This window comes from Bacillus rossius, chromosome 1, assembly GCF_032445375.1.
Source record: "Bacillus rossius redtenbacheri isolate Brsri chromosome 1, Brsri_v3, whole genome shotgun sequence".
NCBI lineage: Eukaryota > Metazoa > Arthropoda > Insecta > Phasmatodea > Bacillidae > Bacillus > Bacillus rossius.
The window spans coordinates 13,381,964-13,402,674 of NC_086330.1; the positions used below are offsets into that span (position 1 = coordinate 13,381,964).

Here is a 20,711-nt window from a genome sequence, read left to right on the forward strand (position 1 = left end):
ATGGCCCTCGTCAGGGGTCACGCGTCATAGTTTTTAAAATGTAATGTTCGTTCGGGATTTCAAGGGCAGGAGAGGCCCCTACGTTATTTTTTTAAAGTAATCGATCAAGAAAGGCTTTTCGGAAAATGTGAGTATGGACTTATCTTTGTTTTAATTTTAAGTATTAATTATGATTTGAGGTATTCGGAAGGACTAGGGAAGTGTTTAGTGAAGTTCTCTCATTCTCTCTCTTGTAAGGTCGTTCAATCGTTAAGGAAGTAAAGAGATTATTGTTTTAAATTGTAATCCCGCTATTTAAATGTTCTTTAAAATGATGTTGAGTATTTGACTTTAAGAATAAAATAATTTTAATTAAGTATTATGTTATTTTGCAAAATCTCCTTAGTTCAGCTCTCACCAGACATCCTGTACGGGATGACGAACCTATGATCCTAGGTACAGTAAAGTATTTTATGAAGTTAAGACTAGTTGATGCCAAGCGAGTTGTTTCTATGTAAAGAGCTACGATTCTCTCCCCCCTCCGAAAGTGGATCGTGACAGAAATGGCGGTGGCACCGGCTAGGTGCACGTGACAATATTTAGGAGTCTACAGTAATCGATTTGATAGCTAGAGCATTCGGAGTGTCGCAATGTGTACTGCTCTGGGATCCATGGCAAGTCGTTTGGGTAGGAGCATTTTAATCACAGGTAACAAAGATATAAATAATCAGGTCAAATTCGCTAGTAAAAAGCTTTAATTAACTAATGTAAGTACATATGCAAAAGTTTATTTTATTTTAAAATATTACCTCATAATAAAAATATTTACTTATAAGAAATACAAACCTTAATTGGCGCTCTGAAAACTATTAGTGTTTGTTTCTAATAGAACAAGTAGCCTGGATAAATTATAAATAGAATACTTTTTAAAGTGATAGAATAAGTCAAGAAATATAATATACTTATTTGTTGATTAGTATTGGTATTAATAATAATTTAGGTAGCTATTTTTTCTAAATCAGTTTTTTTTGTCTTCACAGTGGTTATTTTTTTCTTAAAAATTTACATGCTAAAAACATGATCTCATATGATATCCTGCCTCATCTGCACTGTGACGTCATATGTCCGGTCCCTAGAGTTATGACTTTAAAGCTCATTAGTAATTCCACTTTCCCATTCCAAATTACAAGTAAAATCTCAAATCGTTATTGATGAGAAGGAAAGCCTACCCAATTTGTTTTAGGTAGTTATAAACATAATTTTTATAGTTGGTATTTTTGGGTTTTCCTGTTGACAAGTTCCAAAAAATAATTTTATTGCAATTTTATGGAGCCATTTCACAGGGGAAAAGCAATAAAATTATTTTCTTATTTGCGTTAATTTAACTCAAATGTGTTAAATCAAATAAACGTAACATATCTGCAGCAATCCCTAAACAAAATCTTCGGAACTTTGAAACTTGGCCATCAAGGTCGCGTGCAACGCACGTCGCGCCGGCTTGCTGCGACCGGAGCACCGCCGCAGGACGGTACACACGCCGACACTTAGGCTATTCTAGCGATTAAACTAATTGTGCTAGACTCTTTATAGTTAAATTGCCTTAAAAGCTTAATGAATAAGCAAGAACTTTTATACAGATGATTTTGACGTTGTTCCCTTGTTCTGTATGTAAATCATAATTTTATTTAAATGACTGGTTTAAACAATCATTAACGTTCTCTATTTTGTTTTATCTTTAGTATTCAACATAGAAGTATTTGTTCACGTGGGTGTTTCGAATAGCGTTTCTAGATTATTGTGATGCCTATATGGAGAGTACGTTAAAAACTGTGTAAATGGAAAGCATGTTGACGGACTGCTGTAAGTCACTGTCATCTAGGAATTAACTGCACGTTTTTGGTGATACACACTAGGTATCCAGCGGTCAACTTTCGGTATGTTATTAAGCACAAGCTGAAGAACCCGGCGTTACCCGGGCTAAAGCACCCTTGGGAGTTGAATTTATGAAAACTTCATTCTCACATGATTGTGTAATATAAGGATCATCATTTCCGAGTTTCAAGTCTGTGGGATATATACTTGATAAACATAAAATTTAAATCTATTAACACCACCGTAATATGTTATAGAAATTTGTGAAACTTTCAACACTCACACATTTTCTCGTGGTAGGCGTGATGCAACGGTTTCGTCAGATAATAGTTATTTTAAGGAATCCACAGGCTCTTCCAACGTGGGAATGGCTACCTTGCCCCCGAGCGACACACTGCGATGCTACCAAATACCTACGGGTAAATTTTTTTATCCCACGAACCTTTTTATAGCTCAAACATTTTTTATTTCTCTCTGGACCCAATTATGAAGTCCACACAGACGAAGTCGCGGACAGAAGCTGGTATCTTAATAATTTTAAAATTATTATTATTTTTTAGTTTGTTTTGTTGTTAAAGCGTGTTTTTTTTTTGTTTTTGAAATTATAATTTAGTTCTGTAACTAAATATATAAAATAAAAAACTTGCAACGTGCGCTTCGGCATTCAGAGGCCCACCGGCTCCTCCCCTTCCCTCGTTCCCCTTAAAGCCCCCTCCCGCACTCCCTTGTGACGTCCGCGTGACGTAGGCGCCTCCTTCCAAGCCTACTGAATGCGACACTAGCGCCATCTGGATTTTTATATATAGGGGTGTAATTATTTTGCTCGTTCTGTTCTGTTCCGGGAGCGATCGCCGTGAGGGGTGCTTCGGCGTCGCGCCATGTTACGCATGGCTACGAGGTGTTCTCTGGTCGGTGTCTTACATTTTTTTTTTTGATAATTATGTAATTTGCCTTCTGCGTCATGTTTGGTTTGCCTCCTTTTTGGCCTCATAAAGTAATGTTTGCTGGACACCGAATTTGTTTCGTAATTCCTGGTTTGCATTGCCAGTGTGTTTCACCTTGTGCATTTCTTTGAATTTGTTTCTTTCTTTCGACCCATTTTCCGTCGGGGCGTTTGTCGTTTTTCTCCGCCGCACCTCTCACGTCCGGACAGACAGCATTCTACCTGCTATTACCATGATTTAAATAACGTTAGCACATAACATTTGTATACTGGCTATTTGTATTGCTCATCAGTACCTGTTTACGTAATTCTTTCTTTCGTAATTCTTGTTATATGTTGCCCCTCTATTTCATATGGGGCTTGATTTAAAGAATAATAAAATTGTGTATTTTTGTATATCTGATATTTACGCTTATTTCTTTAGGGGTTACACAACACGTCTGGCACTCTGCCTGTCCCTTTACAAGGGCCATAGTTTTTTTTTTATGTTTCTTATTGTTAACGTCATTGAGGTAAAGTGAGGTGGATTTCCCCTTCCCCTTCACGATACTTCAAACTGGAAAGGATACCTAACAAAAATATTTAAACAAAACAAACTTTTCCTTAAAGGTTAAAAAAAGAATGAAAAGAATTATGAAGAAATATGAAAAGTGAAAAAGTAGAATAAGAAGTAAAATAACTAATATTAAAAATAATAAAAGACAAACTATCGCTTATCATCAGGATAAAACAAAAAAAAAACTAATTTTACCGGTTAAACATACACTATCCGTAGAATAAGGTACCTATATATTGTCCTTTATCGATATGAAAAAAAAAATTATAGATGTTGATAGGATGCTGTTTTTTAGAGTATTTTTTCAATTTTTTAAATCTAATTAAAATATTACAATCTAACGCTTCTAATTTTTAGTTATACTAAAAAATTTGAACATAAATTATATTTTAAATAACTGAAACACGCTTTAACAGCAAACCAAACTGAAAACTCGTAACTGATATTGTAAATAAGTGAGGTACTTTTTACTTTAATTTACACTAACTCTATTTTTACAAGTAGTTACCAATGAAATATGCACAACAATTGATATCAAGCACAATTTATATCGCTAAGCGGACGAGTCTCGTCAATAAGTAGCCTATAGGAAGTTGCCAGATCTATGGGGGCCATAGAGAAATGACACAAACCCACCGATAAATCAACCAGACGGCTAGTTTTGTTTTCTGTTATAGTGTTTATATATATTTTATATACGCATTTATAATATTAGCTAGAGCAAATTATAAAACGGTAAATTAAAAAAATAACAGGGCCATATACTGTTGTGTTGGTGTACTAAGATGTGATGGTCTTGCAACTGAATGTAAACAATCGAAAACGTCTCTGAGCATTATTAAAAATCAACTTATATTTTAAAAAAATTAAGAGAACCGATTTTGATGTAATGAAGTTTATGTGATGCCCCAGATTACCCTCAAGTTAACTTTGAAAACCACATTGATGATAAAATACAAAATGGGTAATGACAATTGTAAAGTACAAAATGGGTAGTTACAATTGAACCACACCTGTCGACGACAAACGGTCAATAAATAGCTTTAAGTATTCTAACTCTCTACCTAGTTCCTTATAAAGCGATAATTCAAAACAGTCATCTACTGGTGTATTGGTGTACTACGATGCAGAGGTATAATTTTTCTTACTCTCTACTCAGTTCCTTGCAATAGCAAAACGTAATGGCTTCACGGCTATTGCTCGGCGGACATAGAGGAATGACACTAACAGTTTGTATATCTATGACACACATGACATAAAATTAAGATATATTTTTTTCACCCACTTCAAAATTATTTTTTGAGACAAAAGATAGCCTGTGTCCTTCCCAGGATATAATCTATCTCCTTACCAAATTTCATTACGATTCGTTAAGCCGTTTAGCCTGGAAAAGGTAACAAAAAAACAAACAGGCAGAGTTACTTTTGCATTTATATTATTAGTAAGGATAGTTGACTCTACCACTCTGCGAAAATTCAGCTTTGGAAAAATTTTCGACAGGTTCGTGTCTCGTCTGGTCTTCGTTTCCTGGACTACTAGCTCACCGGGTGTTGCCGAGCTCGTCTGACGTCACTAATGTACCGTTATTTGCGCGTGGCACACCTCATGGAAGGAACGAACATAAATAGACAGTCTAAAAGACTACCGCTGTGTCCAAGTGGAAAGGCCATTCAAAAACAAGTCTTCCACCCTGCGCGCCGGGTAAGCTGTCCCCTATAGTACCACAACAGTCCTTCCTGGGTAGGTTTTTTTTTTTTTTTTTTTCCCATCCTCAGACTGCCCTTCAAGAGAGCTAGAGAGCCAACACCTGCACGGGAAACAAAGGTTTCAACTTGTGAAAAATTTGTCAATGCTGAATTTTTGCACAGTTATAGAGTCAACTGTGCTAAATAACCAATTTACTTCTGCAGATCTTGTACGTATCACTGAAAATATGCAGTTAGGCCCTACATGACAGCGACTTACAGCAGTCCATCAAAATGCTTTCCATAAATGCATTTTTTTAACGTACGTAGATTCTCCATAAATGCATCGCAGTAATCTAGAAACGGTATTACACACATTATTATTATTCAAAAATGCCCATAAAAATTGGAGACGAAGGTCTGATAATGTAGCCGGTAGGTGGATAGTGTAACTCTTCAACTTTTTTTTTATTTCTTGGAACATGATATTAATATTTGGCATTCCGCGTGTTTAAATGCATTAAAAAATCAATGCATTTGTTATTCCAATTTTTTTGAGTAACACCAAGCTACATACGAGTTAATTACATATTAGGTTAGAAGAAAATTAGTAAAATCATTCTTAAATGCGCAGAGAATAAATAGATTTTTTAAAAGGTTTGTAAATAATATTTTAACCTCCGACACAAATATAGGAGTGTTAGAAGTTTGAAGCATGTCTGCCGAGTTGGCATAAGGCATAATGTGAGGACTTGCGCGTGATTTCTCACCAGGCTTCCGAGGACCAGATGTGGATCCGAGGACCTGACCCAGGTCCTCGGATTGAAAAAACCTTATTTTCTCGTATATCCTGTCCTTTAATGCCTTCTTGCAAATTTTCAACGAAATCTGGCCGAGTCCTTGGTTACACCGTAGAGCGACAAATTCATAGTTCAGCGTTTTACCGATAGGAAGTACTGTAGTCGAAATTATTAATACACCGAGTGTCCGTTTATACGCTAGTAGACACAATTCGAGGACCTGGTTACACACTTCTCTGAACACACAGTTTGCCTACAGCCGCTGTAACCGAGGACGTAAATATTTCTGCATACCTTCAGCTTCTAAAACACTCTAGTATTAATCCTGCAAACCTACGACCTTGAATTTTTTAACTGTAAGCGAGGACTTGTTTGTTTAATGTGTTACCATGATATTAATACATCCATATGAACTGCGGAAATGGAATGTCCGATTATTTTTGTCTTCTTATGGGAATATAATTACGAGTATTAAAGCCCACAGAACATATTTTCTGTGCGTTGAATAAGCCCTTCTTTGTGATTTTTTTTTCTTCAAATTGTTTCTAATTACTTATATTTTGGTGTGAAAATTTCCAATTTTTCGACTGTTCCTGAGATTAAATTCGTAAAATCGATGTTACGTAAAATGCGGGGTTCGCTAATCTGGGTTCTAGTGCAATTAGAACTGCGCAAACCTGCGAAACCTTTGCCGCACGCCACACGCTGTTACAAGTGTATTTTTTGACCAATAATATGCTTGTATTTGTGTTCCAGATAGTGTGAGAGAAAGCTTATGTGAACTGGACAATTTGCATGATGCATCAGTCAGAAAATGTGTTGAAACAAACAACTCTGACCCAGTATTTTTCAAAAAAAGTAAACGTTACTTTTTTTTGTATAGTGTTTTTTTATTATTGCGCTTATTTAATTAAATTCAGTTTACATAGATTAGGTTACTATTCTTTTTATATATACATTTATATATTTCCGGCTGTGTGTATGTGAATAAACTCCTCCTAAATGGCTGGACAGATTTCGATGAAATTTTTTGCGTGTGTTTAAGTGGGTCTCTGGATGGTTTGGATTCACAATTGGACCCGGTAGGTAACGCTGTGATCGAGTTCCAGAAAGAAAACTCTTTATTTTCGGAATTTTTATACTTATTTCTTTATTTTTTGCATATGAGAACCAAAATTTCACATCTCCACCACCACCCAATATTTCTTAACTACAAAATATGATAATATAAAGAATAATTGATCGTAAAAACTTCTGTAAAGTATTATACATAGTTTTCTTTCTGTCACTTGCGTCGTAGCTTGGCGTTGTTTAGACATTTCAATTTCTGTTCTCTTTGTTTCCATGTTCCATGTATCACAATTGCGTGCATATTGAGTGTATTATTCATGGACGAAACACATTAAAATTACATTTTAAATCATACATGAAGTGTACTTTAAAGCGGAACCTTACACATTTGCACAATGTATGTTTTTAAGTGAATATCTTACATGATATTCCAAGAATTTAAATTTTATACAATTGTGCATTTAATGACAATCAATCAAACATGCAACCTTTTATTTTCAGTGCTTATTTGTGTCGATGATTCTATAAAATTTACGGAGTGTTAAACAGCGCATCGAAAATAAACATTTGAGTTAGCTCAACAAATTATAACATCCAAAAAATTCAAATATAAGAACCTTATATTTATATGTTGTGTGTTTATTAAGCAACTGATCTGAGCCACTTCACCGCCTTGCGTTCGAATATGTGCCGGAAATAGGCTATTCGTCACATGCCCTAATTGTCATCGACAATATAGAAAAATAATGCCAACACTGTAATGCATTTAAATACAAAGGTGAATCGGCCAGTCGTTGCTGCGCACCACCATTCATCACCAGAACCATCGATAACTTTATTGGCTGGAGCCACATCTCAATGAAAATTGTTTTCGCGTAAAAATCGTTAATTCAATTCTTGCTTCCAAATGACATCATTTAGAGCAACATAAATCGTCCAGAATGAGGATGGTCGTAATTATGAATCGACATTTAATATTGAGGACTAAGTGTATCAAAAAATTGGTTATTTGTTCTCAATGCCTGATGGCCATCCAAATGTTTCGCAAATCTACTTCAGGGCGATGAGGAGGAACAAATAAACACACGCTGCCAATACAACCACATCGAGCAGATGGACGAGCGAGAAATAGTGGCGAATTTGGAAATGTTGCGTGTTCAAGGGTTGGCAACCATCAGGTTTGTTCGTTCCTCAGAGATATACTAAAAATATTGTTCATCAAATCGCATTAAGATACAAAAAACCTTATTCCTGTTAATATTATGACTAAACACAAATTTAAATTTTTTTGGTCATTAACAAAAAAAAAATAAATGCCATAAAAATTATTTGAGTTTTTCTATCTTGCTATTATTTAAGACAGATTTAAGTTTGTATTCAACTAGGGGCGTAGCCAGGGGGGGGGGGGGGTTAAGGGGTTGTAACCCCCCCCCCCCCCCCTTAGCCACAATTATTTTTTTTTTATCTGAAAGCAGGTTAGCTAAAAGCCTGGGTGTCTTACCGCTATCACCGGCCACTGCACAGGAGGGGAAGAGTAAGCGAGCCCTACCGATTCTCCTTCCCTTCCCCTGCCCCTGTCTAGAGGAGAAGCTATAAGGTTGTGACGCCGTGACGGGTCCCAAGCTTTCAAATATCTTACACCTACTGTATTTAACCAGCGCGGTAATTACAAGCAGGTGTTGACTGGGCTTCCAAAAGTGTAAGGATCGCTGTGTGTGTATAGAATTGAGACAACGACATGGTGTCATGTAACTCTTCAAGCTAAAGCTAATTGTTTCCAGGAATAGATCAGTTCTGCCGAAACCCAATCCTTTTGACGTGACAACGTCTAATAAATCGATGAACGCCGGCTGCACGCACGAAAGTGTCCCGTTACACTGTGTACCGTTACGCTCATTGTACGCTTGCGCCGCATCTATTTCTCTTCCACTCGATTGGAACAACCATCGATTTGACTTTTTCGAGGCACATTTAACTTGAAACACACTCATTCGTTTCCTACTTTTCCTATCATCGTCCTATCATTAACAGAATAACACAGATTGGAAGAAGTTAAATAGAAAATATGTATAAAAATAGTTAAAATAATCTCTTCGTTAAAGTAATAAACATATTTGAATTAATGAGTGCAAATAAAAGTACATTTATCAATTAAATTGTAGATTTCACTTCACTCCTTCTTTGTATCCATACAAAATAGTGATAATTCAATAAAAATTATTCAATTTTATTCATAAAAGTATGCAATCATTTCATCAATGTTTTGTTATGACGTTGTCACGTTAATTTATCGTCCGTAAACCGACATTACAGACAACCAATTTTTTTATTCACTTTTTTTTTGTATTGTCGAGCTTCGAGCATGATTTATGATTTTGAGTAGACGTAAACAAGACACTTAAATTGATAAAAAATATCTTTAATTAATTTCTTACTTCATCACTAAAAATTTTTTTTATTAAAAAATTAATAATATTTTTACCATTTCAATATTTTAAGTTAAGTACCGAAAACTGCTAAAATAGCACTATTTTACACCTTAAAATCCAAATTTTTTTCCGGGGGTGGGTGGACCCCCGGACTCCCTCGTTTTAATAGGGGGGGGGGGGACCATGCTTCTCACCCCCCCCCCCCCCCCCAAACACAAATCCTGGCTACGCCACTGTACTCAACACATTTATGTTTATAGTATACACATCATTGATAGGTCAAGTTGCGATATCTGTACGCGTGGTGGTGTCAGGTATTACATTTGTGTTTAATTTTTTTCCACTAAAATACTACAAAACGATTTGTTTGTGTGTGTGTGTGTGTGTGTGTGTGCGCGCGCGCGTGTGTATATTTTATACATACATGCATACATACATACATACATACATACATACATACATACATACATACACACAGTACTATTGCTTTGAGGCGCAGGTTGGTTACGGGAACAGAAGGATGGTTCTGGAAGAAGAGTTGGACAGAGTAGAAAAGCTCTACTAAGCAAAGGTGAGGAGCTTGGACTCTTCGGTCCGCATTTATTTTGGATGGCACTGATTTTTAGGGGGCGGTTTGCGCCGTTTCCCGCCATGCTGCCAGCCAGCACACATACTTAAACTAGAAATATCAGTAAGAATTGTAAATGTGTAGGAGATTATTCTTGGGCGCTTCGCCAATTAGGGCCTCGGGACCCCAAAAAGGGAAAAAAATCAGACCATAATTAGAGCCCCGCTGGGCCAAAGCACGACAGTATTTTTAGATGGCTGCGTCGGTGTTGGGCATTGTATGAGTCACTTTAAACTACGATTATAATTAATTAAACTTAATAGTATGAACTGCAAGGACTGTGTTTTTGCACTCCGCGTGCACGCGCGCGACTAGGCGGCCGGTGGGCAAGGAACGATTTCGGTCGCTTGTGTTTTTGTCACTCTACCATTCGGGTAATAAAACATGCGGGGAAGGTCGCAGCAGTGTTGTTGGAAGGTTTGTCAGCAGGGGGCGGGGAAGGGACAAGCAAACCCGCTACTTCCTGGCAGCGACGGGCGGGTTAGATTTATTGCTCTAGGAGCAAAGAGGCTCTTGCCGTAAAATCACTGTAAATTAAGAACGGCCAGTTAAAAATATTGAGCACCATAAACTTACTTCCCAAATCTTTCTCCCATTTACGAAAGAACAGTTTTTCTGCTGCTTTTGTCCTTGTAGCAGCCTGACGTGACGCCATGTCAAAAGCAGGCCAGTTTGTAAAGAAATGTTTAAACGATAAGGTTTATTTTACCAATAGGCCATATCTGAAAAATTGCCGATGATTACGATAACCGATAACGGGCCATCATTAGTTAGTATTTGGTGGAAATTCTATCAGAGAGGTCCTTACCAAAGTAAAGTCTTTGATGGCGATGTATTTTATTTTGTTTGTCGACTTTGTTGGTGGCGAATTTTCGGCGATGCGTCTTTTCTTACACATTAAACAACACTTAACCACATAGATGGCTACCAATAATAGCTCGTATCCATTAGGGTTCGAATCTTGTCAAACTGTTATTTTCTTTATTAATTAATGATTTATATTAATTCCAATACTACAATCAAGCTGATGTACATGTATATTTTAATACTTAATCAATTCATATTGATTACTCAATTAGTAATGTTAAAGTCTTGCTTCCATTTCTAAACGAACACATGAAAAAAAAAAACTTATGCTGTAAACAGAGAAACCCCAGGCTATATGAATTGGTTCCGCTTATATGATAAACAAAGGCTATCGCTTGAATGAGTTAAAATTAATTTCTCTGCAGCGTTGAGAAAAACATTAAGTTCTGATAAAAACAGTCCTCACCTGGAAGGAGCAGATATTGCAAATTAGCATAATTACAGTTCTCCCTTTATGGAAATGCAGCCCGGATCACCTTATTGTGTGTCGACAATATAAATTACCTACACAGTTATCATAGTAATTTCACACGGGCCACGAGTAACTCTATGCTAGCAATCCCCGTGCATTCTTCCAAATGTTTATCAACATATTGCAGCGACGAGAATCAGGCTCTGGTCCAGACTTCAATGCATTCGGAAAACTTAGCTATTCGCCTTAAATATATATTGTATGTATTTGTCCCCGGAAATCATATCACAAGTGCCGTCCGAACATGAAATGAAATATGCAAAAAATGTATTATTATTTTGTGGGCTGCTTACAACGTGAATCTGTGTATGAATGTGCGTGTGATAACTAACTCTTATTAGCTTATTTAGGCAACGAGTGATTTCATACCCTTTGTTACATTTCAGTAGGTGTATGCACAATTATGATTTATTTTTTGATACATGTAAATTTGCTTCTTTATTTAGATTTGTAGATTCATTGTCATCCATTCCATTTAAGACCGTATCCAAATTCAAGTGGGCAGTAGTGTAATTGTGTCCTCGCGTACAAAATTTGCCCATATGGAGTACTTGAATAATACGGAAGGGATTAATTTTAAGCCTCTACACTACTAGCCAGCTACAAAAGAAATAAATTTCTATATTTTCAAAACTTAATTTTTTATGTCAGCACATTATGTGTGAAGATAGTAAAGTTGTACACTCAATTGCAAACACATGAATGTATAAGAAACTTCTAAGTTTCTACAATCATTTCATAAATTACATTTTAGGCCATGCATAAAATAGTTTTCACTCAATAATATATATGACAAATTAATCATTAAGAACTTTATGCTTGTTGAAAAGAAAGATGCTAGTGATTAAACGTATATTATATTGCCTTAAATCTACAGTCAGATATCGTCGTCTGGGAGCGAATTACTGCGACACATGGAATATCAATATAAATTGAGACCGTGTCAGTCATTCGGCGTACATTATTGTTGGTAAAAGTATATACAGAAGATCTCACGGCCTAGCTTAAAATTAAGGATGGTACAAATTGTAAAGATAGCCTTGGGATAGCGATAGAATAAAGAGGTATGTGTGGAAAATACTTAGTTTGTTCCATATAAATTAAAATTTAAAATAAAAATTTCGCTGCAGAGGTCCATGTTAAGATAATGTTTATTTTTTGTAATTATATTTGAAAACCAAATATTTTCTGGTTTAATACTCAATAGAACCTTCACATTTGTATGCTTATTGAAAAACAATTTTTTTTTCTCGATTGAGAATGAAGAAAAAATTATTCAATTGAAGCACTTTTCGCGTCAGCTAATGCAGTCATTCGGCGCACTTTTTTGTTGGTAAAAGTATATACAGAAGATCTCACGGCCCAGCTCAAAATTGTGGATGGTAAAAATTGTAAAGAAAGCCTTACGCTAACGCTGGAATAATAAGTAATGTGTGGACAATCCTTAGTTTGATCCCTATGAAATAAAATATATAATAAAAATCTGACTGCTCTGGTTATGTTTACTTAGTTTTTTTTAAGTAATTATTTTTCAAACTTAAATATTCTCTGGTTTATTGCTGAGTAAAACATTCACTTTTGTATGCTTAATGTAAATAAATTTTTTTCTTGACTGACAAAGAAGAAAAAAAATTTCTAAATTCAAGCATATTTTGCGCAGGCTACTTCAGTCATTCGGCGCACATTTTTGTTGGTAAAAGTATATACAGAAGATCTCACGGCCCAGCTTAAAATTGTGGATGGTACATATGGTAAAGAAAGCCTTGCGCTAACGCTGGAATAATAAGTAATGTGTGGACAATCCTTAGTTTGAACCCTATAAAATAAAATTTATAATACAAATCTGACTGCAGTGGTTAATGTTTAGTTAGTATTTTTTTAAGTACTTATTTTTCAAACTTAAATATTTTCTTTTTTATTGCTGAGTAGAACCTTCACTTTTGTATGCTTAATGTAAATAAATTTTTTCTTGACTGACAATGAAGAAAAAAAAAATTAAATTCAAGCATATTTTGCGAAGGCTACTTCAGTCATTCGGCGCACATTTTTGTTGGTAAAAGTATATACAGAAGATCTCACGGCCAAGCTAAAAATTGTGGATGGTACATATTGTAAAGAAAGCCTTGGGTTAACGCTGTAATAATAAGTTATGTGTGGACTATCCTTAGTTTTATCCCTATGAATTAAAATTTATAATAAAAATCTGGCTGCAGTGGGCCATGATTTGTTAGTTTTTATTTATGTACTTATTTTTCAAACCGAAATATTTTCTGGTTTAATGCTGAGTAGAACATTCACTTTTGTATTCTTAATGTAAATAAATTTTTTTCTTGACTGACAATGAAGAAAAAAAATTATCAAATTCAAGCATATTTTGCACAGGATACTTCAGTCATTCGGCACACTTTTTGGTTGGTAAAAGTATATACAGAAGATCTACGGCCCAGCTTAAAATTATGGATGGTACAAATTGTAAAGAAAGCCTTGGGATAACATTGGAATCATATGTTATGTTCGGACAATCCTTAGTTTGATCCCTATGAATTAAAATTTATCATAAAAATTTGGAATGCAGAGGTCCATGTTTAGCTAGTGTTTTTTGAAGAACTTATTTTTCAAACTTAAATATTTTCTGGTTAATTGCTGAGTAGAACTTTCAATTTTGTATACTTATTGTAAAACATTTCTTTCTCGATTGAGAATGAAGAAAAAAATTATTTTTTTTAGCCCATTTCGCGCAGGCCACAACAGTAATTCGGTGCACTTTTTTGTTGGTAAAATTATATAGGCCTACAGAAGATCTCACGGCCCAGCTTAAAATTGTGGATGGTACAAATTGTAAATGATACCTTTAGCTAACATTAGAATCATGTGTTATGTTCGGACTATTCTTAGTTTGATCCCTATGAATTAAAATTTATAATAAAAATCTGGCTTCAGTGGTTAATGTTTAGTTAGTGTTTTTTTAAAGTACTTATTTTTCAAACTTAAATATTTTCTAGTTTATTGCTGAGTAGAACATTAATTTTTGTATGCTTAATGTAAATAAATTTTTTTTTTCTATTGAGCATGACGGAAAAAATTATAATATTCAAGCACATTTCGCGCAGGCTATTTTAGTCATTCGGCGCCCTTTTTTTGTTGGTAAAAGTATATACAGATTATCTCACGGCCCAGCTTAAAATTGTGTATGGTACATATTGTAAAGAAAGCCTTGGGCTAACGCTGGAATAATAAGTAATGTGTGGACAATCCTTAGTTTGATCCCTATGAATTAAAATTTATAATAAAAATCTGGCTGCAGTGTTAATGTTTAGGTAGTGTTTTTTTTTTAAGTACTTATTTTTCAAACTTATATATTTTCTGGTTTATTGCTGAGTAGAACATTCACATTTGTATGCTTATCGTAAAAAAAAAATTTTCTTGACTGACAGTGAAGGAAAAAAATTATTAAATTCAAGCATATTTTGCGCAGGCTACTTCAGTCATTCGGTGCACTTTTTTGTTGGTAAAAGTATATAGAGAAGATCTCACGGCCCAGCTTAAAATTGTGGATGGTACAAATTGTAAAGAAAGCCTTGGGCTAACCCTGGAACAATAAGTTATGTGTGGACAATCCTTAGTTTGATCCCTATGAATTAAAATTTATAATGAAAATCGTGCTGCAGTTGTCCATGTTTAGTTAGTATTTTTGTTTTAAGTAGGTAGGTACTTTTTTTTAAAACTTAAATTTTTCTTGTTTATTGCTGAGAAGAACTTCACTTTTGTATGCTTATTGTAAAACATTTTTTTGATTGAGAATGAAGAAAAAATTATTCATATCAAGCACATTTTGCGTCAGCTACTTCAGTCATTCGGCGCACTTTTTTGGTGGTAAAAGTATATACATAAGATCTTACGGCCTAGCTAAAAATTATGGATTTTTACCTATTGTAAATAAAACAATTAGTTAACGCTCGAATTATTTTTAATTTCGGAAAATCCTCTTTTTTATCCCTATGAATTAATAAATACTTATTGTTTTTGTGAGGTTAATATTTAGTGTATTTAAAGTACGTTTATTTAAAACAAAATTATTTTCCGGTTAAACAATTTTTTGAACTTTTTTTTTTTACATATTTAAGTTATTTTTATTCATTTCTGATTTTTTTAATTAAAAAAAGTGTCTATTATCTTGGGTTTATGTTTTTAATTAGAGGTTTTTAGTGTAAAACCATCATGGAATCCTACAGTATGTATTTTGTTGGTGTTGGTCATATACATATGGAACTTGACCAAGGTGCAGAGCCGCATATGATCAACGTCAAAATAATGAGCGAGGAGGTTAAGTTGAATGTGAACTTTAATTTTTACAGCTGTCAGTTGGATATAACTTTGTATTTATCATAATTTATTTGTTATTATTCTCATTAAGCGTGTAGTGAATAATGGAGAAAGAAAGGTATGAACTTATTCTATTCTACAGTATATATTTTATTATATAATGAAATATCGGCTTAAGAACGGTTAAAAATGCTTGCTAGGTACCTCTAGCTTCTATTTTGTATGTGGTTGGCCTGCATTGATAGTATGAATTTATTAAAGAGCGTGTCGTCAACAGCAAATAACAAATTCATACTGCCATTTCAAAATGAAACAACTTTTTTTTTCTCGTGGGTACATTTACTATTTTGCCATAAAATTAATACACTAATAAATATAATTACGAACAAGCCAGCTATTCTTTTTTTCCCCTTGTATGGTAATTTATGTATGGGAATTCTTAAAGGTCTACACATTGTCTGTTACACGTCTGAAAAATCCAGTTTCGTCCAACTTAGGAATTGTTCTATTTGGAAGCATAACATGTTATGATATTACTGTAATTAAGTTAGACGGGTGCTAATAGATTGCGGTGAACGGAAGGGGTAGGGGGCTAGAAGCATAGACCATCTGCATTGGTCAGTGGTCTGGGTTGGAGAACGTTACAAGGTACGAGGTGAGTAGAAAGGCTGGTAAGGCTGATAAGGCTGGTAAGGCTGGTAAGGCTGGTAAGGCTGGTAAGGCTGGTAAGGCTGGTAGAGGGGGCTGTGGAAAAGGTAGCACAGAGGGAGTACAGAGGTAGTAGAGACTGTAAGCGGAGAGTGGAGGAGTACTTGGTTTTTGTGAGGACAGTATGGGAGTGGAAAGTGCTTTAGGGGAAGGTATTTGAATCAAGATGGGTGAGGAAACAAAGCAGTCGGCTCAAAGGTGTAGGAGAGTGAAGAAGGGGAAGTTTTCCTTGACACCTGTTGGAGCCCATTTGTATTTTTTAGATAAATCAAAAATATAATCCCAAAATTGTAAAATTTCAGTTTTGTAACTGAGGATAAGGGAATCTTATGTTACTATATAATTTATTTGTAATTTTCTTTTATTTTAAGTTTCTCCGCAAACTGTTTCAACTGAATTGTAAGAAACTCGGTAGTGGTGAACAGATATTGTGAAATAAATAGTACCAATATTTAAAAAAAAAGTAAAAAGTTTTTAAGGGTTTTGATTAAGTTTATTTAATGTGTGATAATTTTTTTCATGTATTTTCTTTTATTTAATTTATTTGACAGTATAATGTACCTTTTTTTAAGGGGCTAATTTTGAAAATTTGTTTATTTACTTAATTTAATTGATTTAAAAAATTAAATACTATGTAAGATTTTCAATAATTTTATTATTTTTAATTTACCTGATTTTGGAAGAATATCTGCCGTATTTAGATGTCTTAGCCTTATTATTTTTTTTAGACTAAATGGCGTATGAACTTTGCTGTTGAGATTGTCAGTTCTGTTATTCGTTTCTCTTCAGGTTCTCGCTTTTACTCCTGGAACCAGGCGAAATATATTTTGAAGATTTCAGTGCCTACCTGTGCACTGCAGACTCAGCAGAATGTGATCTCGAGAAAAACAAAATAATGGGAAGGCTTAAAATGTGTTCAAAATCAGTTGTATTTGATCCAAAAGATATTATGAAGCCAATTGTTAAAATATCTCTTAAGGATTGTTCTGAGATATCAGATGCTTCTACGTAAGTATCATCCATTTATTTATGATTGGTGTGATCTTTCATATTGATTTATCTTTATTACTGATGTGCAGAGCTGGGCAAAATACTTTGAAAATGTATTTGAAATACAAATTACAAAATACCTGTGTACATTTATTAAAAATACAGTTACAAAATACTCAAAATAAAATGTAGTTTAGATACAAAATACAAAATAGTATTTTAAAATACAGATGAAATTACAAAATACATGCAACATTTTTGTGAACAATGAAGTACGAATTCCCTTTAAGACAAACCAGTCTCTCAAACATTGTGTCACTCAAGCTGTGGTGTTTATGGTTGTGTATCATACCAACTGCAAATGAAAACAACCTTTCAACAGGACCACTAGAGGTTAAACTTGTATCATATCGTAAGAAAAGCTTTCGCACCACTGGATTACCATCTAGCATACTCGTGTGGGTAGCCTTAACTTGTAAGTATTGTAATAACTCAAGTTCAATTTTGTTTGTGCAACACTTGATTCATTATTTGTATTGACATCGAATGCAAACCAATCATCTTCTGCTGGTGTGTAACATTTTCTGATTCACAATCGCTTGCCATGTTTATTTCCATTTTTAATCATATTCCATAGATATGTATGAACATACGTGATAAGACAGCAATTTGTAAAATCTGTGATACCGTTTCTGTTCAACTAATATGTACCTTTACAATGATATCACTCACTAGTGCCAGATTGCAAATAAATAGCCAATCCTAATTTCCAAAATTAAAATATCCAGCAAATAAATGAGATATTTTATAAATGCAAGTACGCAATGTATTTAGTATTTTATAAAATACAAAATACAGTAAATACACTTCAAAAGTATTTTCGATACAAAATATAAAATACTGAGACATAACTTTCTACTGATACAAAATATCCAAAAGTATCGAAAATACGTATTTCAAATACTTGTATTTTCGATACTGCCCAGCTCTGCTGATGTGTTTTCACATTATACTCTGTTGCAATGGTTCTCAAATTGTGTGCTCTAGAATATTCGTGGTTGCACCCTAGAATATTCCAGAGAAATATGTGTCCAGACATTAAAAATAAATTTAGTTACACTTAATTATGGTTATACTGATCTTTTTGTAAACACATCAATATTTTTTTTTTTACGACTACAGGTTTTGCTCGTACAGTGATTTAGTTTAGTTTGATACCATAATCACTTTTTACGGTTTTTGTAAATAAAATGAGTTGACCATCAGTATATATCTATGAGGGTTTAAATACTCAGAAATTTGTAATGATGATTTTGTAGGATTTTAAATGTTTCCCGTCTTCACAAAGTTTGAGAACCACTGCTGTAATGTAATTTAGATTTTGTTTTGTTTTACAGGTTTACATTGTGATTTTGGTTGCTCTAGATCTTAAGCTCCTCAATAAATCTGATGTAGGTAATGTGTCCATGGGATCAGCAGGTTTATGAAGCCCTGTGGCATGTGTAAATCTAAGTACTGTGAAAGGTTTCACTAATGTTATGTATGACATTATATATTCAGCACAGTAAATAGGCAGCAGGTGTTCTGGCAATGGCTAAAGTTCTCTGAATCTCTACAGGAGCAATGTGACTAGCAAAATGTTATTGAAAATTCAGGACGTTACGATGGGCACCCGGCTCGACAACAGTCCAATTCAAAATTCAGTCTCTATTTTTGGTCTCCAACACAACACGTAGATGCCGTCTACACATTAAAGAATGGTGGAGTTTGCTCCGGGCTAAAACTCTGTCGGTAGGCTATTTCTACCCCCAGGACCTCTGGGGGGACCGTGGACAGTTACTCTTAGCTTGCACAGTCTCTGCTATAAAAGGTCTCGTAGCGGGAATCACAGTGTAAGATGAGATGAGTTTGCAGAAGGCGAAGTTCCGGCGCGCGCATCATTATTTCCCGGACCGCGGACGCGTTGACGAATTTGATAAATACAATTCCAGTTCAGCTGGCAGTATTAATAATACGGAAAGTTCAACGTATTTGTTACGATTCCGCAGCCCAGAATCGCGGGTGGCGAAAACCTACCACGTGAAGCGACACAAGCTCCAACTCTGCACAGCGGACCGACTCCCCGAGAAAACGCCGGGCGGCTCTTTATATCTCCGCCGAGCGTCACCATAGGCCTCTCCTATTGGCCCGTTTTTAAGTTCAGGCTGTTACCGATTGCCGCTAATACTCAACTCAATTTCTTAACGGGAGTTCCGTAGTTCATAACGTCCAAAATGCGTAGAAACGTAAATTGAATATAAGTTCCACTGTAATTTAAATACTTTAAATAAATATGAACATTGATAATCTGACGGCGGGCGGCGGGAAAGAGGGCGGTCTGGCGCTGGCGCGCATGTACCGTCACACTATCACTTCAAAAGTAGGCTCTCAGCACCGTTCATATATTTACCAACACCGCGGACCATTGTTGACTAGGCCCCCTCAAACACTGTTTATATGTCCTTAAATACGCCCTACTGACCATATATATGTGTGGGTGTGTGTGTGTGTGTGTGTGTGTGTGGGTGTGTGTGGGGGTGTGTGGGTGTGTGTGGGGGTGTGTGTGGGTGTGGGTGTGTGTGTGGGTGTGTGTGGGTGTGTGTGTGTGTGTGGGGGTGTGTGTGTGTGTGTGTGGGTGTGTGTGTGGGTGTGTGTGGGGGTGTGGGGGTGTGTGTGTGGGTGTGTGTGGGGGTGTGGGTGTGTGTGGGGGTGTGTGTGGGGGTGTGTGTGGGGGTGTGTGTGGGGGTGTGGGTGTGTGTGTGTGGGTGGGTGTGTGTGGGTGTGTGTGTGGGTGTGTGTGTGTGTGTGTGGGTGTGTGTGTGTGTGTGTGTGTGTGCGGGCCGTGTATCGGTACAAGAGACATCTGCTTCCGATTTGCATGTCCTCGCAAACATTGAAGTTTGCTACTGTGATCTGGAAAAACTTGGGACAATTCTCTTTATATTCATTTCCAAGTAACTGCAAATGTTAAATCCTGCTTTACTTTTAAGATTGCTTGTAATGAATGCAGTATAAAGACTAAATGTGGTTCAATCCCTTGAATTCATTGGTGTTTAATTATTTATATTTTACACTACATACTTATACTACCTATAAGCCCTAGTTATAAAATTTGGTAAATGATGTGTTTTTTATAGTGAAATTATTTAAAAGTTGAATTTGTTATATGGAATTTTTTTTTTCTCAGGCTTTCGAAACTTACCAATGCACTGAGCATAGAATGTAATCAGCATGTTGAAATGCTTGAAGGAAATGTCTTAGCACCATACAGATTCAAAGGAGTAAGTATATTTTACTTGTTAAAATATTACTATTACTTTAGCTTAATAATTTTGTGTTATTTTCTCTG

At 35.3% G+C, this 20,711-nt stretch overlaps 1 protein-coding gene across 3 annotated transcripts in view; it reads left to right on the forward strand.

The window, feature by feature from the left end:
* Positions 1–863: 863 nt before the first annotated feature.
* LOC134532432 (protein FAN-like) overlaps positions 864–20,711 on the forward strand; it is a 47,509-nt gene continuing 27,661 nt past the window's right edge. For 2 of the 3 annotated variants that reach the window (XR_010075141.1, XM_063368847.1), the window contains exons 1-3: positions 15,377–15,743; positions 17,123–17,341; positions 20,550–20,643. Coding sequence is in view for 2 of the 3 variants with exons in the window: in XM_063368847.1 (XP_063224917.1) it covers positions 15,730–15,743; positions 17,123–17,341; positions 20,550–20,643 (327 nt within the window). In the remaining variant the exon portion in view is untranslated. Of the gene's footprint in view, positions 6,694–15,376; positions 15,744–17,122; positions 17,342–20,549; positions 20,644–20,711 lie in introns of those variants that run through there. The other variant, XM_063368848.1, reaches the window with a different exon arrangement.